The 22,976-nt window shown below is 54.3% G+C and overlaps 1 protein-coding gene and 1 pseudogene across 1 annotated transcript; both read right to left on the reverse strand.

The window, feature by feature from the left end:
• Positions 1 to 6,112: 6,112 nt before the first annotated feature.
• Positions 6,113 to 8,126, reverse strand: LOC116184060 (olfactory receptor 14J1-like; annotated as a pseudogene).
• Positions 8,127 to 14,769: 6,643 nt separating this feature from the next.
• LOC146764502 (axonemal central pair apparatus protein HYDIN-like) lies at positions 14,770 to 22,954 on the reverse strand. Its single transcript, XM_085564648.1, has 5 exons — positions 18,664 to 22,954; positions 17,357 to 17,517; positions 16,758 to 16,858; positions 15,756 to 16,176; positions 14,770 to 14,960 (listed from the first exon to the last, which is right to left on the reverse strand). Exons 1-5 carry the CDS (start codon positions 18,790 to 18,792, stop codon positions 14,858 to 14,860), a joined length of 915 nt encoding a protein of 304 aa, XP_085420774.1. The 5' UTR covers positions 18,793 to 22,954; the 3' UTR covers positions 14,770 to 14,857.
• Between the last annotated feature and the right edge of the window lie 22 nt (positions 22,955 to 22,976).

Consider the following 22,976-nt stretch of genomic DNA (forward strand, 5'->3'; position numbering starts at 1 on the left):
TAGGCTCGCGGGGCCACGCGGCCATCACACAGCTGGGACGGTCAAGACGCCCTTCCTCGGCAGCGGGAGGGGCGACACCTCGCCTGCGACGGGGAGCGAATCGGAGAAGAGACCGCCCGGCCCGAACACCGGACCCCCGCCGTGGGCTTCCCCATGACAGAGAAGCCCCGGAAGAAAGCCCGGCCGGCCGGGGGCCCTCTCCGACGCGACCCGAAAAGCCTCATCGATCGGGGCGGACGCGGCTGCACGAGGGCAGAGGAGGCAGCGGAGCGCAGAGGCAAAGCCCCAGCAGCCACGGAACCGCCCGGCCGAAAGCGTGCAACGCACACCACGGCCCCACGGCAGCCCACCAAGGCGCACGCCCCACCGGCCGGCGCCGCCACGGGTGCGGCTGGGCCGAGAGCGGACGGGCTTGGGGGCTCCGCGCGCGTGCGAGCGGGGACACGCGTCCCCGGACCGATCCGCTCGCGGATCGGTCCCGGCACAGGGTAGACCGGGGGGGTGCCGCCACCCGCCCGCGGACAACGGCTCTCCTGGCCGGACGACGGAAGGACGGGACCGCCGGGCCGGGGTGGGGATGGCCTTCACCCTTTTCCGCCCAGGGAACCCGTCCGAGCGTTCGAGAAAGGTGCCACCGGCTTTCGCCCGCCCCGCGGCTGGCGCGCGCTCTCTCTCTCTCTCTCGGCCTCTCTTTCTCTCCCCTTCGGAAAAGCCGGGGTACGGCACCGATCAACGGAAAAAAAAAAAAAAAAAAAAGGCACATGGCGTGCGCGGCCCACAAGGACCCGTGCTAACCACGCGCGCCGGGGGCCCGGGGGGGGGCGAGGCGCGCGCCGCCTTCTCGCTGCCCCCCCCCTTCGAAACCCACCGGCATCGCTCGGCTCGGGGCTCGCTCGGCCCCCCGGCTCCACACAACCTCGGCTTTCGTGGGCCCGCACGCTTCTCGGTGCCGCGGCTTAGGGCCGCGAGAGGAAAAGGCCATCGGAGGCCGGGCGGGCGGGGGCCCCCCACAGCACCCGCACACGCCCTTGAAAAAATAGCAACGGACCGCCCAGGGCAGAAGCGGGCTCGGTCGCCACGACCGAGGAAGGGCGAGGCGCCGCCGCCTCGCCCGCGACCTTCCGGGGGTTGCTCTCTGCCGGGGGCTTCGGTCCGTGCTAGGGCGGGCCGGCCACCGCGGCCGGCCCCTCTCTGCCCGCGAAAAAAACAGCCCGCCCGCAAGGCGGGTCCCCGGCTTAAGGCCGAGGAAGGGGGTGACTTCAACAGCACGCGCCGGTGGGACGGGGTGCCGCCACCCCGGCTCCACGGCTCATCGGGCGACCGCCGTCACCGAGCCCCTCCGGCCACGCGGCGAATGCCGAGGCCAGGCCGCGCGCCCCACCGCTGCCCTTCCGACACGGACACGCTGGCAAACAGGTCGGGAGCGGGGGAACCGGGCGCCGCCACCGCGGCGGGCTGGCCGGGCCTTGCTCGGGGAGGAGGCTCTCGGGCGAGGGCCGGGGAAAAAAAAAGCCCGGCCGCGTCGACCCCCGGCTGCCGGCCACTGCCACCGGACCGGCTGCCGGAAAAATGCCTGCCGGAGCGGGCCCCGGCTTAAGGCCAGGCGGAAAAGGGACGAGGCGCCGCCGCCTCACCTGCCACCGATCGTCCCAGGGGGGCCGCCCCCCCTTCAACCGGGCCGGCACGGCAGCCGACCGGAGCGGAGCAACACACACGCGGGGCTTCTCACCGCCTCGCTGCGGCCAGCGAGCGGCTTCTCGACACGGTCTTTCGGGCCGTCTCTCTCGGCTCTCGGCTCTCTCTCTGGTGGCCCTTCACACTGCCCATTCTCTTCTCTCTGGCTTCTCGGGCAGCTCTCTCCGAAAGAGCGCCCTGGGCAGGACGGGAACCGGGACCAAGCCACGCGGCTCACCCGGCCTAGGCGGCACTCGCTCTGCCCCGACGACCGCGCGGCGCGGCCGCCCTATCCTCCGCCTTGCGACGCAGGCACCCTGGAAACCTGCGGGGACGCGGCCCGTCACCTCGCTCCCAATATACGGAAAGATAAGTCCAAGGCCGCCGACGCCTCCAAGGAGACGAGTGGAAGTCGACCGGGAGGGTGCGCCAGCGCAGGCCGACCGCTACGTCGACATAGCCGGAGGCAGCCTGGAACAGCGACCCCTTGGTGAACTTCCGCAGGCGGCCGCGACACCAGGTCTACCCGGGCGGACGGAGACCAGGTCTACCCCGTCTCCTGGATACCAGGTCTACCCCGGCCGCCGGGTACAAGGTCTACCCCGGCTCCTGGATACCAGGTCTACCCCGGCCGCCGGGTACAAGGTCTACCCCGTCTCCTGGATACCAGGTCTACCCCGGCCGCCGGGTACAAGGTCTACCCCGGCTCCGGGATACCAGGTCTACCCCGGCCGCCGGGTACAAGGTCTACCCCGTCTCCTGGATACCAGGTCTACCCCGGCCGCCGGGTACAAGGTCTACCCCGTCTCCGGGATACCAGGTCTACCCCGGCCGCCGGGTACAAGGTCTACCCCGGCTCCGGGATACCAGGTCTACCCCGGCCGCCGGGTACAAGGTCTACCCCGTCTCCTGGATACCAGGTCTACCCCGGCCGCCGGGTACAAGGTCTACCCCGGCTCCTGGATACCAGGTCTACCCCGGCCGCCGGGTACAAGGTCTACCCCGGCTCCGGGATACCAGGTCTACCCCGGCCGCCGGGTACAAGGTCTACCCCGTCTCCGGGATACCAGGTCTACCCCGGCCGCCGGGTACAAGGCCTACCCCGGCTCCTGGATACCAGGTCTACCCCGGCCGCCGGGTACAAGGTCTACCCCGGCTCCTGGATACCAGGTCTACCCCGGCCGCCGGGTACAAGGTCTACCCCGTCTCCTGGATACCAGGTCTACCCCGGCCGCCGGGTACAAGGTCTACCCCGTCTCCTGGATACCAGGTCTACCCCGGCCGCCGGGTACAAGGTCTACCCCGTCTCCTGGATACCAGGTCTACCCCGGCCGCCGGGTACAAGGTCTACCCCGTCTCCTGGATACCAGGTCTACCCCGGCCGCCGGGTACAAGGTCTACCCCGTCTCCTGGATACCAGGTCTACCCCGGCCGCCGGGTACAAGGTCTACCCCGGCTCCTGGATACCAGGTCTACCCCGGCCGCCGGGTACAAGGTCTACCGCGGCTCCGGGATACCAGGTGTAGCCCGGGGGGCCGGACAACGGGTCTAACCCGGCGCCCGGAGGAAAAGTCTACTCCGGGGCCATGGCAAGAGGTATTTCCCCAAACCCGGGTAGTAGAGCGGTTCTCAATGGCCGGCCTTACCTTTTTTTGCCGGGGGGGTGTGGGGGGGGCGGGCGCGAGGGGGGGGGCTCGGTGTGGGTTTTTGTGGGTGGTGGGGGAATGTGCGTTGCGGGACTTTCGGTTCGAGTTTTCTGGGTTTGTTTTAGGAGTTACGGGTTATCCCTTTGCTTTTTGTGGCTTGGTTCCCCTTGGTCTGGTTTGGGGTTCGGGTTTCATTTCCCGCGCTTCCCCTTTCCTCCCTTCTCGAAGAGAACGACTCTTCTGTTCCCTCGGCGCAAGAAACTGATCCGGAAAAGGAATTTTCTTGACGAACTTTATTTCCTTCCCTCTGGTACCCAGAGCGATCCCAGACCAAGCTGACAGGCAGCCTGCGTCAGCCTGCCGTCGAAGCAGCGTCAGCAGCCCCCTCCGCCCGGGGTGCCGCGCAGCCCTACCCGGCCGAACGGAATTTCAGTGGGGCCAGCGCGCAAGGGAAGCGAGGGAGGGAGGGAAGGGGGGGCGGGGGGGGGAAGGGAGGGAGAGAGAGACAGAGAGAGAGGGGCACGGTAACACACACGCCCGCTCCACACACTCGCAATCCGACGCCGCCCCCTCAGAGCCCGCCCATCGACGGTTGGGGGCGCCCCGCCTGAAGACTTTCCCCGCCTCCGCCCATCGACGGTTGGGGGCGCCCCGCCCTGCCCCATCAGACTCCCCGGCGCCGCTCGCAGACTACTTTCCCCACCCCCGTCCCTGTCCCCCGCCCGCTCTCTCCTCGGCCGGTTCGCACACCCGCAGCGGCGGGAGGGCCAGGAGCGGGCCGACACCGAGGAAGGCGGGTCCTTCGGCCAGCAGCGCCGGGGCCCGCGGCAGAGGCGGCCCCTTTGCCGAGAAGCCTTCTCTTCGGCTCTCGCCCAGCCTTCTGCTTTGACGGCCTTCTTTCCTTGACGCTCCAGCCCGGCCTGGCCCCGTCCGAGCCCGGGGCAGGACGGCAGCGGGGTGGGGGGGGGGGGGGGGGGGTCGAGCGGCTGAAGGCAGTGAGGGATCCGGAGACGGAGGCAGGAGCCGGGCCGCTGTCGCTTTGGGCACGGAGGAGGCGGGAGCGCTGCCGGCTCCCAACGGCCGGCTCCTTCCCTCTCTAGCCCGGCGCCGGGCGGCCGGAGGGTGGGTCGTGCGCGGGACAGCAGGTCCGCCCGGGACACCAGGGCGACAGGTCTGCCGCAGCAGCCGGGCGGCCGGAGGCCGGGCCCGGAGTAGGACGACAGGTCTACCCCGGCTCCCGGAAGACCAGGTCTACCCCGAGGCTTCCGTGCACCAGGTCTACCCCGGTGCCCGGAACACCAGGTCTACCCCGGCTCCAGGAGAACAGGCCTACCCCGGCTCCCGGAATTCCAGGTCTACCCCGGCTCCCGGAAGACCAGGTCTACCCCGGCCGCCGGGTACAAGGTCTAGCCCGGCTCCGGGATACCAGGTCTACCCCGGCCGCCGGGTACAAGGTCTACCCCGGCTCCTGGATACCAGGTCTACCCCGGCCGCCGGGTACAAGGTCTACCCTGGCACCCGCGACAGCAGGTCTACCCCAGCGGCCGGAGACCAGGTCTACCCCGGCTCTTGGCTATCACATCTACCCCAGCGGCCGGATACCAGGTCTCGGCCGCCGGGTACAGGGTCTACCCCGGCTCCTGGATACCAGGTCTACCCCGGCCGCCGGGTACAAGGTCTACCCTGGCACCCGCGACAGCAGGTCTACCCCAGTGGCCGGAGACCAGGTCTACCCCGGCTCTTGGCTATCACATCTACCCCAGCGGCTGGATACCAGGTCTCGGCCGCCTCCCGGAAGACCGGTTCTACCCCGGCTCCTGGATATCTGGTCTACCCCGGCGCCCGGAGACCAGGTCTATCCCCGCGGCCGGAGACCAGGTCTAGCGCAACTCCCGGAAGACCAGGTCTTCTCCGGTGTCCAGAAGACCAGGTCTATCCTGGGCCGGGAGACCAGGTCTCGCCTGGATCCCGGAAGACTGGGTCTACCCCAGCTCCTGGATACCCTGTCTACCCAGGCTCTTGGGTACCAGGTCTACCCCGGCGGCCGGAGACCAGGTCTACCCCAGCCCCCAGAACACCAGGTCTACCCCGGCGTCCAGAAAACCAGGTCTACCCCGGCGGCCTGGATATCAGGTCTACCCTGGCGGCCGGAACGCCAAGTCTACTCCGGCGTCTGGAAGACCAGATCTTCCTCGGCTCCCGGACACCACGTCTACCCCGGCTCCCGGAAGACCAGGTCTACCCTGGCTCCTAGATACCAGGTCTACCCCGGCTCCTGGCTATCAGGTCTACCCCGGCGGCCGGACACAATGTCTAGCCTGCCTCCCGGACGACCAGGTCTAGCCTGGCTCCCAGAACACCAGGTGTACCCCGACTGCCAGAAGATCAGGTCTATCCTGACGTCTGGATACCAGGTCTAGCCTGGCGCCAGAACACCAGGTCTAGCCCAGCTACAGGAACACCGCCCCGGCCCTTTTACGACGCTGACCCGCGGGAGCGGCATTGCGGCCTGTTCACGGGGGCTTTCTGTGCTGAGCATTGGCCTGGCCATGTTCTTGAGAGAGCCTGGGCAAGGAGCCTGGAGCCCCCAGGCCCTGGCCTGAGGCATCAGTGCTGCCCCAGCAGTGCCCATGGGCTGTCCTTGCTGCAGCCTTGGCACTGCCACCCCCAGGACTGTGCCCAGCCCCGAGAGCTCTCAGGCCCTGCAGCTACACCAGGGCCACCAGGGCAGCGGGCAGGGCCACGGGAGCAGCACTGGCAGCACCAAGTGCTGCTGCTCCTGGGCACAGCTGCTGTGCCAGCACTGATCTGCCCCCAGCTCTGCATTCAGACATTGCTGCTGCAGCTCCAGAGAAGGCAACAAAAGGGGTTATCTTTGGAACAACCTATTCTGGAAGATCCTTTAGTTCCTTTAAAGCCACCTAGAGCACAGCTCCTCCTGGACACAGTCTATAGTTGCAGGGAAGGTGGAGGGAAACAAAGCAAGAAATGGCACAAGCAATAACATTCTTGAGGACAATATTAAATGTGTAATACAAAGAAAAAGAACCTTTAAAATTAAACCAAAAAGTAGTATCAAGGTGACTCTTATTACAAGTGATTTGCAGAAATTTGCCAGCTAATTAATGTTCTTGAAAGCATCCAGTCATCCATCTCCTCACTGCAGACTTGAGCTCTTGGTTCCTCAGGCTGTGGATGAGGGGGTTCAGGGCTGGAGGAACCACGGAGTACAGAACTGACAGTACCAGATCCAGGGATGGGGAACGAGATGGAGAGGGGCTTCAGGAGAGCAAACACCGCAATGCTGATGGACAGGGAGTAGGGACTGCCCACCAAGGTGAAGGGAGGCAGGTGGAAAAGGCTTTGTGCCATCCCTGCTCAGAGGGGATCCTCAGCACATCTCTGAAGATCTGCACATAGGAGAAAACAATGAACACAAAACATCCGAGTCCCAAACAGGCACTGACTGCAATTAGCCCAAGTTCTCTCAGGTAGGATTAGGAGCAAGCGACCTTGAGGATCTGGGGGATTTCACAGAAGAACTGGCCCAGGGCAGTACCCTGACACAGGGGCAGGGAAAACGTTTTGGCTGGTGCAGCAGGGATTAGAGAAAGCCACTGGCCCAGGCACCTGCTGCTGTGTGGGCACAAGCTCTGCTGCCCAGGAGGATCCCGTAGTGCAGGGCTTTGCAGATGGACACGTAGTGGCCGTCGCACATGATGGTCAGGAGGGAATACTCTGCTCCCATGAAGAAGATAAGCAGAAATACCAGAGCAGCACATCCTGTGTAGGAGATGTGCCTGGTGTCCCACAGGGAATTGTGCAGGGCTTTGGGGACAGTGGTGCAGATGGAGCCCAGGTTGCTGAGGGCCAGGTTGAGCAGGAAGTAGAACATGGGTGTGTGCAGGTGGTGGCCCCAGGCTATGGTGCTGATGATGAGGCTCTTGCCCAGGAGGCCAGCCAGGGAGATGGGCAGGAAGAGGCAGAAGTGCAGGAGCTGCAGCTGCCGTGTGTCTGCCAGTGCCAGCAGGAGGAAGGGGCTGATGGAGCTGCTGTTGGACATTTGCTGTGGCTACACATGGGGACCTGTTCATGGAGAAAAGGACAGTGAAGAGTTAGAGGAGATACCTGTAATCAAAATCAAAGCCATTTCCCATACACCCTCCTCCATAACACACAGAGACACCTTTTTGTGTTCAAGAGTTCAGGGTTTTTTTTTTAAGCTGCCCCCATGTGTCACCCTGATTCTTAATATTTTCTAAAGCCTTCTGAGTTTACATTCTTTTGGAGAATTTTCCCACACAATTTCTGTAAACAACATATTGTTTACATTCTTTTATGGGGGTGGAGAAACTTGATGTACTAGTGGTTTGTCCAATGTCTTTGGACAGGTGGCCCATTCACTCTCCAATCCAGTGTCACCTTTGGGAAAGTATAAAAGTCGGAGTCAGATAATAAACCTTATTCTTTACCTTGCAAATAGCAGGTGGCTTGCGTTGTGCTTTCACGTGTCCTATAGCGACACCCATGTCTCTCATGTATTCCTGGATATCAGAAACCTTTGGCATTTCTGCTGCACTCATGGAGAACAGAGCAAGTTCTGTGAGGCAAAGTGATGAATGGAGAGTGAGGGGAAATGGCCTGGCATTCTGACCTGTTCCGAGTTTCTCTGGGCTTTAACCTTTCACAGGTGGACGGTGATCACCTTCCCATGCTTCCCCTAAAATGTCACTATGTGCTGCTGAGAGCAGATGGATCCACCACAGCCCAGATCCACTTTTGTATCCAAGGACTCACTTTGCTCATTTCACCAACCCAACAGCATTTTCAGTGTCAGAACACCTCTGCCTTTCCTTATCAATCTTATAACTCAGAGATGCTCTAGGACAGGTTTGCATCCTGGATTGAAGCTCCCAGCTTGGACTAAAATCTCAGGGAGACTTCCAAGTGTCCTTCTGATGGCACTGGATGAAGGGAGGTGCAGCCGGGCACTGGGGACAGCTGTGTCACCCTGAGCCAGCTGTGCCCCCTGCCAGAGCCCCCAGTTCTGGGCAGCTGCTCCCAGCCCTGTTCTCTGCAGAGGGAACTGGGCCCGGGGCTGCAGCTCTGCCTGCACAGGAGGGGCTGCATGCCTTGGAGCCCCGCCCTGAGGACAGAGGCTTGGCTGAGGCACAGGAGCAAGGGGGCTCTCCCTGCCTCAGCATTTCTGGGTTTTGTTTTCTCTTATTGCCTGGTCTTCTCTCTTCTTCCTGGAGATTTTCCTCCTGCAGGTGTTTCCCTGTGCCTGATCTCTCCCTGCCAGCACTCGCAGACCCCAAATTTCTGTGCACTTTCCTTGGCCCTTCAGAACCCTGTCTGTTTGCAGGGCACTGGCTGGGGACATGTCCTAGTTTAGGGCAAATTTGGGAGAAAACCTCTGGAAGGAGCCCCCAGGAAACAAACCCCCATGGCCCCTCCCCCCCACCTGGTTCGGGAAGAATTTTCTCAGAGAGAAGTGGAAAAAACCTGTTTATTTAACAAACAAAAGACTCCCCAGCACCAAAAAATGAAAAACACCAGATGACAAAAAACTCTTTCATCACTCTGAAGAGATGACAAATCCAGAAATTCTCTCTTGTGAATGATGGCCTGGATCTGGGTGCTGGGGATTGGTCCCCAGAACTGGGAATGCTGCTGCCGATCATGAAATGCAGGCTCTCAGTGCTCCTCGGTGTTCCCCAGGCCCCAGTCCAGAGCAGGTTGGAATGATATTCAGGAAAGGGAAAGGGAAAAAAACACCAGTCCAGGGGAAAAAAACTGGACTGTTTATCTAGACTAACTAACAAGCAAAAGTAAAGGCAAAAACAGAAGCAGGAGCAGGAGCAAGGAAGCAAAGCAAGCAAGCAAAGCAAAGCAAGCCAACCAGTACTAGCCTCTTCTAGACAGCAGACCATGGCGGGAGGTGAGCCAGCTGATAACAAGACAAAACAAACCTTCACTTTCAGTGTCAGTTCTGAAAGCACAGAACATATTATCAAACATAAACAGAACACACAACTGGGGATACAAACACCATAATATCACCCTAGGACAGAGCAGGTTCTGTTTGCAGCTTGAAGAAAGGACAGCTCAGACTGAGCCTGATGGTCCCAGCAAAGGTGATCCTGGTGCTGTCCATGGGCAGAGTGGCTGAAAGCACATTAGGGATCTCCTGTGAACCTATTGATCACTAAAGTAAGATTTCAGATATCTCAGGCACTTGTCAAAATTCGTAACACCTTTAATATATAACCCCCCTCCCTGCCATTCGCCAGTAGTAGGAAATTGAATACAAAGTCTCAGGAAATGTTCCTCATTGTTATCAAAATACTTGTATTGGAAATATTCTATGACTGTTCAGCCCTTAGCAAGTGAGAGCTTCATGAGCATTTCAGCTCCCCTGCACCAGAAATATTCAGGGTTGTACTCACAGAATCTGTGGGTATTGGGATGTTCCAGCTTTAGGACATGGTTCCAGGAGCTGCAGCTGCATTGTCCTGCAGCCAGAGGTTCCTGTGCCAAGGGCTGGCAGTGATTCTGCCCCAGTCCCTTCTCAGCCCCTTCCCAGCCCTGTCTGATTGAAGCCCTGCTGGGCTGGGAGAAGAGCTGCTCATCTGTTGGAGGGTGCCGTGGGAGACAAGACTCATGCTATCATGATCATCAAGTCTCAGTTTATTGTGACAGATTACACAGTTTATATATGTTCGTTAATTAGCTCATACATATTGCAAAAGCCGAGCTCATGATTGGTTGCTATGTGACTTGTACTATTATCTTAAAAGTATCTTTGTGAATGATACTTGCCTGTCCAGCTGGCCTTGCAGTTAGAACAGCTTAGTACTTCTTTGTTCTTCTCTATCTATTTCTACATACCAAGCAGTTTCAATATCCTGCTTTCTGCACACCTGTTGCTGTCATGCTGGCATGGTAGAGTGGAGGAAGGTTTTAGAAAGGCCTTGGGAATGGTAAACTGAGGAAAAGGATACATTCATGTATGCCCCATTGTATTATAAAGGCCTTGGGAATGGTAAACTGAGGTAAAAGATACATTTATGTATGCTCCACTGTTTCGGGAAAGTCCCGCTTCAGCATTCCTCTGCAGACCCCCTTCTCCCCACCCCTGAGCAGTTCCCATTGGACCTGGCCCCTGGGGTGGTTCTGATGTGCCTTAGCTGAACACTGTCTCTATTGTTTAAGACCTTATCTCTTAATTTTGCTGTATAAAACTGTATCTGGGCAATAGCCCAGCGCCTTTGGTCACTGCAATGCTTCAGGCAATACAATCTATCTGGACAAGCATACCATTGGTCTCTCTTGGTCTCTTTATCTCGAATCCTAGCGGCGACTGAGGCAGCGCCACAGCTCGGACCGTGCTAACCCAGCCACTGCCTGGTAAGCCCAGGGCAGGGGGACCGCGGAAAACCCCGGCCCCGGAGGGGACAGCTAGCCGGAGGGTCCCAGTGGGCCGGGGAGGGACGGGGGACAGCAGCGAGGAACCCCCGAGAGCAAGGTGGCGGTCGAAAGAGAAGCAACACACACCATCTACTCTTCAGGGTCATGCAAACTTTGCAGCAGTCACATAGCCCTCCCTATTTGGATTAATTTTACAGTATCATGTCCCCTGTTGTACAACCATTCCTCTGTCAAGCTCTCTTCACTCATCAAGTGAAATGTGCTTTTGAAGCTCTTCTTGGTTGTCAGGAGCTGCTTCTGTGCCAGGACCCTGGCCCAGCTCATCAGCACAGACACAGCACAAGGACTTTAATGACCCTCTGGGGCTTTGTGCTGAGGCCCTGTCGTGGTTTGACATGGAAAAATAATTTTTCTCGGAAGGAGGAGGTCAATCCAGTCAGGGGTCAGTGTTGGATATTGACACTTGGGGTGACCAATTGAGGGTGGACATGCCCCTGAGAACACAGAGGGGTTAAAAGCAGAATTACCAGGAGAACTTTCTCTCTCTTTGGTTCCGGTCAGGGTGCAGTGCAGACTCTCCCCTGCCCAGCCTGTGGCTGGGTGGGGGAGGGGAAGCCATGTGGCCTGACTGAGGTAAGGCCGAAGGATGGAGGGGCTGGAACCGGACTGTCCCTCTGCAGATGAAGGGTGGAGGAAAGCTGGGATGTTGGCGTTTTCCCCCCAGAGTCTCTCTCTCTCGAAAGAAAGGGACAGTGACAGTGCCGACAGTACTCTGGCAGAGAAGGAAGGTGGGGGAAGTGTGCTCAGCGTGGGAGCTGGAGCCTGGGCCGAGAGCCATCCAGGGAGTCGGGACTTTTAACCCTTCCTTGAGAAATGAAAGCTTGGTTTGAAAGAAGGAAGAGAGACAGCCTTTGACCTGGGATGTTAGGGAAAGAAGACTGCAGGGGAAGATGATGGAGTGGCTTTTGGCTGAACTTTTTCTTGTTAGCCATAGACTGAACCAATTTTCTCCTCCAAGAGAGAGACTGTATTTTAGGAGGATGCGTGGTGAGCCAAGAGACCTGCTTCAGCAACTACCAGTTCAGGAATGAACAGAGAAAGTTGAGGAGGGTGTGATGGTGCCCTCTGTCTTCAGGAAGATGAAGATCTCTGTTTTCACCCTCGGCCCCAGGGGAGGAAGAAAATGGGGAGGACTGTAGTTCCAAAATGAGACACTGGACTGTTGTTCCTGTTGGTCCTTGGCAAAGCATCCTTAAAGGACCCCTATGAGTGGTCTGTCCATGCACGGTGGTGAGAGCACTGTGACATGGAGAGTGTCACACTGGCAGATTCACTCTGGGCAGTGCTGTGATATGGAAATACAAGAAGTGGCATCTGTGTTTCCTGGGGGTCTATGGTGCAAGGGAGACTCCTCTCTCCCCGATGGACTTAGTATTGATTATATTGAAGGGTGAATACTTGGTTAAGGGTCCAAGTGGTGTCTCACTGTGGTTTGTTGGAGTTGGGTGGTGGGAGGAGGAATGTTTTGAAAGGTTTTAATTTTGGATTTTGTGTGTGTTTTTCTTTTTTCTTTTATAGTAGTATAGTAGTAGTAAATAAAGTTTTAATAAAGTTTTTTTTTTTCTTTGTTATTAAGTTTGGGCCTGCTCTGCTCTGTTCTTGATTGCATTTCACAGAATTCAATTGAGAGGTTGCATCTTCATGGGGGCACTGGCATTGTGCCAGCGTCAAAACAGTGACATGAGGCTTTGGTCACAGATTATGCATGAACAATCCAGAACCTCCTGTTTTCTTAATGAATTTGTATCTTGGGTATTTTGTCCTTGCCCACACAAGCTAGAAAATTAAGGAAAACATGCACAGTGATTGAGAAAACACAGTGCAATTTAGGGACCATTCAAGAAAATCATGGTTCAATTGCCTATATGTTTTATCCAGAGATGATTCAAACAATTGCTGCTGAAGAACTTATACCATTAACTTGATTACAAATTTTCAAAGGCAGGTAGAGTTGCTCTTCCTGCTCAAATAATTTAACAGGATTCTTGCTATTAGCAATTAAATTATTATTTGATTCTAGCTTAATATGATTTCAGAGATTCATTATAGCTCTAAAACTGTAGAATACTGTGTGCTTTGTGGATAAAAAGACCATAGAACTGTTAACAATTTTAAAGATTTATGTCTATCTTATTGATTGGTCAGGGTAATATGTGAGCTCCTGTGAAATCCTTTTACAAAACATTACAGCTTATCATACTTAACTTGAAAGGATTCCCTGTCTTTACCAGGTGTTAATTGCAGAGAATCACAGAATCAATTAGGCTGTAAGAGATCTCTGAGATAATTTCATCAAGCTTTGGACCAAACACCACCTTTTCAAGCAGACCAGAGCACTGAGCATCATGTCCAGCTGGTCCTTGAACACCCTCAGAGAAGGTGGCTCCACCACCTCCCAGGGCAGGGCCTTCCAATGTTTAACAATCCTTTCTGTGAAGAAATTCCTCCTGATGTGCAACTTAACCTCCCTGGCGCAGCTTAAGACCGTGTCCTCTTGTCCTGTCACTGTGAGGAGAGTCCAGTCCCTGTCTAAGTACAACCTGTCAGGCTGGTGTAGAGAGTGACAACATTCTCTGTTGCCCTGATTTTTAAAAGTGTTACGTTTTCCTTTATAATTCTTTAGAAAGTTTTAAAGCTCCTTTAAAAGTTTTCTATGCCTTTGGATGTTTACATATTTCTACTGGAGTTCTCACACACTGTTCACGTAAATAATGATTGCTTTGCATTCTTCTTTGTGGGAGGAGAGAATTGATGGACTGTTGGTTTGACCAGTGTGGTTAGAGAGGTGGCAATTTCATCCTCCAATCCGCTCTCACTTTTAGAATTCTATATATTGGTAAGTCAGAAATTAAAATATCTCTTTTTCTCTTTTGAACTTACCAAGCTTCTGTGTACTCATTTCATGTCCAATAGCGACAGTTCTCCCTGGGCCTCCTTTGCTCAAGATTGAGCCCTCCCCAGCTCTCTTTGTTCTCTCAGCCATTTCTCATCAGACTTGTTCTCTAGACCCTTAATCAACTTACTGTCTCTTCTCTGGACTTGCTCCAGCACTTCAGTGTCCCTGTTTGGATGAGAAGCTGGGTTAGAGGTGGACCTGCTGGAGGGCAGGAAGGCTGCAGAGGGCCCTGGACTGGTTGGATCCACGGGCTGACAGCACTGGCAAGTGCCGGGTCGTACACTTTGGCCACACTCACCCTCTGCATCTCCCAGCTGTGGAAAGAGTGGCTGGGAAGCTGACTGACAATGGCTGAACCTGAGCCCAGGTGTGCCCAGGTGGGCAAGAAGGCCAATAGCACCGGGCCTGTATCACCAGTAGTGTAGCCATCAGGACCAGGGCAGCGATTGTCCGTCTGTGCTGGGCATTGGTGAGGCCACACCTCGAGGGCTGTGTCCCTTTCTGAGCCCCTCAATAATAATTAAAGTTTCTCTAGCAATTGCTTTATTCATTATTTGCCTCCCTTCCCTGCCCAGCTGTGACTGGAACTACACCAAAGGGAAAGTGTCTGCAGCCGAGGGAAGGCTGGGCTTGGGTCTCTGGTTCTCTTTGTTGTTGCTGCTGGTGTTGGTTGTTTGCCTTGTACATACTGGTAAAGAACTGCCACTCCTTTTTCCATATCTTTGCCTGAAAGCCCCTTAATTTCAAAGTTATAATAATTTGTAGGGAAGGGGGATCTCATTCTCCATTTCAGAGAGGTCTGGCAGACACCTGTCTTTCAAACCAAGACAAGCTGACAATTAACAATTTATTAACAATTGTTTATTAACAGTTAACTGACAATCACCAATTACTTATCAATCTAATCAACAATTAACTTAGTTAATTAACTAGTTAATTAACTAGTTAATTAACAAGTTAATTAACTTAGGTAAGACAGAGGTGCTCACTGGGACTTGGGAGGGTAGCTGCAGAGGTCTCTGGTAAAGAGTGGGAGACCACCAGCAGCAGAAGGCAGGATGTCACCAGCTCCTGCTGCATGCTCCAGCTGACACAAACGTTGTCACTCAAGTGTTGGTCTTCAGAGCGCCTCCTTCTTGGGTCCCTGGCCTTACTCTGTCTCTTCTACTGGTTTATCCAGACTGTCCTTCTCCTGGGCTCTGCCTTCCAAAGTCACCTGCCCCATCTTCTGACCTGGCTGCAGGTTAGGAATCCTAGGAAGAGAGGGACTGGTATTAGCCAGAGGAATATTCCCAGCCAGCTGCTTTTCTGTCTCCTTGCAGAGCACACAGTGTTGCATCCTCTCTCTGTGCAAGCAGCAAGCAGCAGATTTAACAGCTGCACTAGCTGCATGGAGGCTGCAGAGGTGCAAGGGCAGGAACATGACCAGTTAAATGCCCGGGACCAACTACAGCACATGGGGCTCCATGTGGAGAAGCAGGCCTTGCTTGTCCTAAAAGGAAGCAGAGCTGGGGACTAGCTGGTCCCTGGATCTCTCCTTGCAGATTTTGCAACCCTCCACGAGCTTACTGTTTATACAGTGTCTTTTCCCAGTGCCTCCCTGCCAAGGGATGAAAGATGATGATGAAAGATGAGGCTCTTTCTGTGCTCCTGTGGGTGTTTCTGCTGCCTCCCTGGGGCTCCCCATCCTAGTCAGAGGGACTGAAGGGAGGATGTTGGGGGATGAACCAGGTTGGGCTTGGTGATGCCCAGCAACAGGACAAGAGGCAATGGGCAGAACCTGAACAAGACAATTCCACCTGAACCTGAAAAAGAACTTCTTTCCTGTGCAGGTGATAAATTGCGCAGAGAGGGTGTGGAGTGTCCCTCACTGGAATTATTCCAGAGCCCCCTGGACACAACCCTGTGCCACGTAGTCTGGGATGACCCCGCTTCAGCAGGGAAGTGGGACCAGATGACCTACCATGGTCCCTCCCACCTTGTCCCACCCTGTGATTCAGTGATACCCATCAGTAGCATGAGTTGGCAAGCATGGAGATATTTCCCACCTGCACAGCAGGGTGGTCTTAAACTCCCCCATGCACTTCGGGAAGAACTGCACATCAAAGGTCTCCTCCTGGCCAGGAGCAATGATGCCATGGTAGGGGTTGATGGAGAACAGGTCATGGACAACATCTGGAAAAACTTCCAGGGAGGTGCTGACACAGTCCTCCTGCTCGGAATACTGCTGCTGCTCAAAATCCAGCTCCTGCTCGAAATTCAGGTCCAGCTCAGAATCCAGCTCCTGCTCAGAATCCTGCTCGGAATCCTGATTGGAATCCAGCTCCTGCTCAGAATCCTGCTGCTGCTCAGCAGGCCACTGCAGCTGCTGTACTTTAGGATGTGTCTCCAAAGGCTGGTCCTGCTCCGACCAGAAAAGACGCAGCAGCTTTCTGCGATGCTTTACAGTATCATAGGAGAGGAACCGACCTGCAGGGAGGAAGAGGATACCTTTCAAAGACAAAATCCTGTGTTACCAGCAACTCTGCCTCCTGCTGCGGGTAGGTGGAAGAGAGCTGGGATGCACTTGGAGAATCTCTGGTCAAGTACTTTATTCTAGCAGGAGACAGTGTTGGAAGCAGGGTCTCTGCCTGAGCACACATGCCTGCGCCAAAGCAGGAGAGTTGGTTTCAGACAGTGACTTTGCGTTTGTCCTGGAGTGGGGAACTGCACACAGACAGTAGCTGCAGGGCAGCTCACTCATTACACCACTGTTTTTCCCAGTCTCAGATTTCTCAAAGAGATGACCTGATGTCCCCCTTCTCAGTCTTGACCTGACACGTGGCTCTCCCCAGAGCCTGGCTCAGCTGCTTTGCAGAGCAGAAGTGGCAGAGCAAGAACAGAAGGGGCTGAAAGGCAGAGGAGCACAAGGAGAAAACTCTCCAGCTGCAGCTGGGAAGATGCTGATGAAAGTGGATGTATGGACAAAGATGGAAAAGCAATTCATGTTTTGAACTGAAGTGGCAGGGTCTTCTCCCCGGGCCCTCAGCTACCAATGCAGCTACTCTTACGCATCAGAGTGGTTGAGTATGGCTTCTTCACTGGTTCACTCTCTGCAGGTTTCTCCCAGGAGTATTTCAGAGCTACCTCGCCTGTGTTTTGCAGTGTGAAACTAAAAAGCAAGAAGAAGGAATTAAAAAATGTCCAAGAAGTATAAAGCAAATAGTACAGTAATATTGTCTGATGGACACCTGATACCACTTTCTCCTGAGGAGCATCTTCCCCAGGCAACCCTGCCATGCTCAGACTGCTGTCCTAGGTGGCCCAAGAAAATATTTCAAAGTCTGGAAGTTTAAGAGAAAAGGGCCAACATGGTGCCCAGGACATTGAAGCTAAGGGGTTTGCTCTGGACTTTAGGTCTTGGTTTGACTTATTGCAAACTTATTCTTGAGCAGATGAGGACAGGTGACATGCAGTGAAAGCAAACCCATGGCTGTTCTCAGCAGAAAGGTATGGCAGCATTGAGCCTCTCCTGAGCACCACCTCCTGCTTGGCTTTGCGTGGACGTAAAAGGGGCTGTGCTGGTTTGGGTGGGGTAGAGTTCTGGGAAGCAGTTCTGGGTCAGCCCTGGGCAAAGGCAGCTCCTGCTCACAGGGCCTCCAGCACTCACGTGGCTGTCCCTGTCTGGAAGGGCAAGGTATTCTTGAACTGAATCATGGTCGTGCTCAGCTTGAACTGGGTGTAGGCAACCACAGCACTGAGGTACACCTCGAACTCCTGGCTGCTCTCCTCCACCACAGTGTGAGCCGGTTCCGGAGCTGTCTTGACCACCTGCAAACAGAGGAGGAAAGAATCACTGAGCAGAGCCCAGAAAGTCAGGCTGAGAAGGGAATCATCTGGCCTCCAAGATCACTAGAAAAGACCATTCACTTTTACTGCCTTGGAAAGATGACAAAACTGGGACTGCTCTGCTACAGTAGTTGTTTCTGCCTACTGATCCAAGCAGTCACTACCACACTGTTAATATACCCAGAGAGACTACAGCTGCATTCCAGACCCTGTACTTCAATCTTGCAGAGGGCCTGGCTTTTTTCCTGGTCCCCTATAAATCCAGCAGGTCTCCAAATTAGGGTTAAGTTCCCCTAGTGGAGCTCTGTGGATGGAGAACCCCAAGAGTGAAGAGTTCTAGAAAGCACCTTTTTCTTCTTGTCTTAGAAGAAAGTGCTCTCCAGGTCTCCTGTCTGGAGCAACTGCTGGGAGCTGGGGATGGGCATTTTGGGATGTGAAAGATCTCACTAGGAAAGTCTCCAACTGCAGATATTCTGATAGAAAAGAGGATGGTTTAGAGGCCTTAAAATGGTCCAGAAACTAGGAAAGAACTTCCACCCAAGATGAGTGTATTTGGCAATAATGACATTAAAAGTAAGTCTCTTTGGAGATGATCCTTCTCCAGACTCCTCCATAGAGTCATGCAGTGCCTGGGCTACTCCATGATGAGATATCCCACACCCAATACAGAGACCACAACCAAATTCTGATGCAGACAAAACTTGGAGTTCACCAGCACATGCAGGAGAAGTGTATTTCTCTCCACTTCAAAAGAAGAGACAGAGGGCAGCAGACTAAACTCCTTGTTGGTGAAAAGGCACCAACCAGCTGAAGAGATTTCTAACACCGTAAAATGGGATAAAATCGTAAAACATTGCCTTCCATTCAACATGGGCTGCAACACTTGTGTTTGTGGCCCAGACTGCGGGTTTGGGTGTGGCTGAAGGTGTCTTGTCAAAAGGCTTCCCCCTCTCGTGTGAGTGTATCCGGTCACTGTGCCTCCACCTCTCCCCTGGAATGCATTGCTGGTGAACCTCACAGCTGTCCAATGTCCAGAGGAAGCAGGAGATGCTTAGCCGGCAGTGATGGTGTTCCAGTGGTTCTTTTTGTAAAAGCTGGGTTGGCTTTTTTTGCCATTTTTCTTCTTACCTGCTTTATTTTAGGCCACTTGGCGGCTGCCAGGTCTTTCCTGGTGGTATCCTTCCATGTGACAATGCACATTTGGTCATCCCAGTCAGGAACCTTCTTTTGTGGCAGCTCAAAATTGACCTTGGTCATCTTACATTTCACAAGGTGCCTCCTGAAGGTGGCTGGGACATCTGATTTCAAGATCACTGTGATGTCCTTGGCACAGCCAGGATGGAGGTGTCCCACCTAGGGAGAATCAGGGAGTCAAGACCAAACTGGAACCACTGCCAAGGGCAGGACTGACAGCAAAAGGGACTGATGGACATGGTGAGCAGCTGTGCCAGGAATCTGCACCTCAGAGTGGATTTACGTGAAGTTTGATAGACAAAAGTATGAACAGAAGGTGCCACCTCCCATAACATGAAGCCTTTTCTGCAAGGCTGGCAGCCTTGGCCTAGCCAAGCCAGAGACTGCATCTCCCACGTGGCACTGGAATGGGCTATCAGTGGTATGTGAGCACTCCCTGCCAGCTCCTGGGAACACCAGGGCAAGGCTTGAGCAATGGGGAAAGGCAGAGCAGTCCATGCTCACCTTGGGGGAGAACAGGAATGGGGCGTCTGCCTCCCACTCAAAGCGCATGAACTGCTTAAGGCTGCGGTTGGTGATGGCGAAGGTCCTGTAGCAGCGCTTCCCGACAGGACAGTCTCCAAACTCAATGTGATTCACTCTAACAGCTGTTAAGGAGGAGACCAAGGGATCTCAGCATGCAGGGAGCTCCACCTGCCCCCCTGATGTTCACAGACACCTGCGTGTTCAATGCTTCCTTGCTCCAAGCCTTCCCCCCTCTGAGAGGGAGCTCCCCAGGCAATTTCACCACTTCCAGGGACACATCCCTAAGCCAGCAACATGCAGCACAGCACACACTGCTCTGCATGCATGGCTACCATGCCCACAGGCCATCAAGTCCCGTGGGTGACAGCCCAGGCCTGGCTAGAGGGAGAACACACATGATCAGATATTTTCCTCTTCCTTGTTCCACATTGGCAGTCTCTCCTCTCTTACCATCGATGACGTCTTTCTTCAGACTGCTCTTAACATTCCTTTCCTGGGTGTCATCCTCTAGTCCAAGCAGGGTGAATTCGTCCTTGTGGCCTTCACCCACCAACTCTATTAGGGTCTCCTTAGAGTAGCTGTCCTTCACTAACACATAAATCTTCCCTTCCAGATGTTGAGCCAGGGTGGGTTTGAAAATTACATCAAACTCAGCTGATTGCCCAGGACTCAGAAGGAACAAAGGCTTCTTTGGGAGCTTGCTTACTGCACAGCAATGGAAATCAGAGTTAGGTGGTACAGCTGTACACAGGAAATATTTCCATAGCATACATGAGGAATAAGAGGTTGAAACCAGCTGCCTTCTTAGCACAGGTTCTACCCCCAGTGGTTCCAGACCCTCTTCCTCTGTTCACAAGATGGCCACCTCCAGACACAGCTTAACCTCAGGCTGATGCCCAGCCCTCATTCCATCTGCTTCTAGCCAGCTCCAGCCATATGGAAATCTTAGCCAAAGAGTGCTTTGGATTTCTGCTGGCTGTCTGTGTGCTCAAGGGCTGTGTCTGTTCAGGCTGGTACCTTCCCACGTGCAGCAAATACCTCAGAGGGTCCCCTGAGGTAGTGGCAGTCCCCCACAACTCAACCCACCACGTCTAGAAGAACAGAATTTGCTACAGCTTGCTAGGAGGAGACCCTGCAAAAAGCCTCCAAGAAAAGCTTGGGGGACAGACAGCCCAAGGAAAGAAACTGTGCCAAACATCTGGCTGCTGCTCAGAGAAGCCAAGAGCAGGGCACACGTTTTCCATCTCTGCACGATTGCACTTCATGGTTAATGGATTTACCTTTTCCAATGAATTCCTTTTCCACATCTCCAGTGTGGAATACCTTGACTGGGGAGGCCCTGCCTTTCAAGAAGAACATTCCATGCTCATCCTCCAGGAGTAACATAAACTGAGAAAAGAGAAGCCAGAGCACAAGGATACTGCGAGTACAGAATGGCACAGGGACTGACACTGCAGTGCTGCTGGTCCCACACGGGAGGCCAGCACCTCTCCCACTACCAACAGCACTTAGCACAAAAGTTAAGTCAAACCAGCTGGGAAAAAAGGGCGTTCAGAGGCATCTGGATAGAAGTGACACAGAACCAAACAGGGCAGAAAGTAATGAGCAGAATGTAATTAAACCACATCTAAGTCTACTTAAAATGTAATAAACTGGGATCAAATACAATCTAATGGAACTGGGAAATCACACATGCCCATGAGAACAAAAGGTGATCTGAGAGACAGGGGAAAATACTCCACCACCTTTCTTGTGTTCAACTTAAAGAAGAAAGACGGGGCGAAAAATTTCCAAGAACTCCCTTCTTGGAGAACAGATGTCAATCACTTGTTTAAAAAGAATTTCTGACACCTCTTTCCAGGTTTGCCATGTTCCTTGTGACCCTTCCCCTGTGCCACCAGCACTTGTTCCCAAACCAGACCATTCCTCGAGCAGGTCCTCCTCACCTTGACAGGTATGATGCCATTGTTATGGATGACCAGGGGGAGCACCTCTGAATCCCACAGCTGGAGCCTCTTGAAGCACAGCATGGCGTTTCCCCTCTTGCTGCGAGCACTTGGGCACACGACTGTCAGCCGCGGCTTGTGCCCCTTCCCACTGATGGTGAAGGTCAGGATTTGGGGTTCAATTCCCACAGAGCTGCAGGAGAAGCACAGAAACAATTTCAGCTGGCACTAACCCACTTCTCACTGGGCAAGCGAAGCAACAAGGGCCACCCACAGTGTTTTCCCTGCCTGGTGCTCCTGTACCCCACAACACAGCCCCCCACCAGCCTCTTCCCAATCCACTCAGGGCCATTCACAAGAGGAATCTGCTCCAAAGAGCCAGAGCCTTCCACAATAACAGTTAAAAATAATTTCACTTAATTGAATTATGCAGCACAGCAGGTAAATGAGAAGGCACCAGATGAGATATGGCAAATCCCCTGGTTACAGTGAGATGAGACTTATGCAATGAGCAAAAGAACAGCATGAAAGCAGTACAAAAGCAAGAAGGCAAATAGAAATCATTGTCACTATCAGTAAAGACCTTTTCCAAGAACAGTAAAAAAGCAATTGCTTATTAGAAATTAGACTTCTCTTGCTCCAATTCAGCCACTAAAGGGTTGAGGAAGGGCAGGTCAAAGCCCCAGTCCACAGGTCCCAGGGCAGAGGAACTGGGCTCCTCTTTCATACCAGCTCCAATCACTCACATAAAATAGCTTAATGAATGCCAGGGAGTCACAGAGGATCACTTAATTTTACAGAAACAAAGAGAAAATGTGACTGCTGACTTGCTGGCACAGAAACTGCTTCATCTAAGCCTTTGTCGTTGGAAACCCCCATCTCAGCTGCAGCACATCTCAGTAACTTGCAGTTGGCCACCTGTAGTATTTCCCTGTCTTCACAGTTCCTCACACAGGCAAACCATCAGCCTCATTCTCCTGCTCTAAGGACTATTGGCTATCATCTCATGCCAAGTACCCTGCCTAAGGCTACTGACAGCATTAGCGCTAACAAGAGGTCTGTGCCTTCCCAGGGGAGAGGCAGCTATCAGTGAGGCCTCCCCCAGTATTTCACAGGGTCAGTTACCCTTTTGGGATGACAAGGGAAGCCTTGAAAGTGCAGTTGTAGTTCTGCTCCTCTGGTGGGGTGAAGGTCACCGTAGCAATGGCATAGGATGAGCCAGGAATGGACATCTTGACTGGATACAACTTGAAAATGTTTTTGATAGGGCTTTTTTCCTTGGGGGAACCCAGAGAGCAGTGTTAGGAGGAAACACCTTTCAACCTGACACAGTTTTATCCATAAATGCATTAATGATAGCAGTCCCAGATACTGTGTCTTCCTTCCTGCTTCCCTGGGCAGGTTCCCTCCCTCCCAGGGAATGCTGACCTTGTGCTGAAGCACTGTGTGTTTTGAGGGCTGGCAGCTGCCCCAGCCTATATGGGAGGTGGGCATTGCATGGAAAACCCTGCAAATAACCTAGAACTGGCCTTCAAGGAAAAGGAAAAGCCAGGGAGCCTGAGAAAATGCTCTACTTTGAGCCCTGGCATGTCAGGTCATAACATCCCCTCTCTGTGTGTGCTTCCCAGAGAGGTTCAGAAGGATTCACTTCTCCCACTGAAGACCCAGAGGTGTGAGCCAAAACCAAGATATGCAGAATTCCACACAACTGCTCCCTGGCTCCCTGGCTGCCCTCCCCTGCAGTTTGACCTGCACTGAGCTAGCCTTGTCTGGGCC

This window comes from Lonchura striata, chromosome 33 (genome assembly GCF_050655825.1).
Source record: "Lonchura striata isolate lonStrDom1 chromosome 33, ASM5065582v1, whole genome shotgun sequence".
Lineage (NCBI taxonomy): Eukaryota > Metazoa > Chordata > Aves > Passeriformes > Estrildidae > Lonchura > Lonchura striata.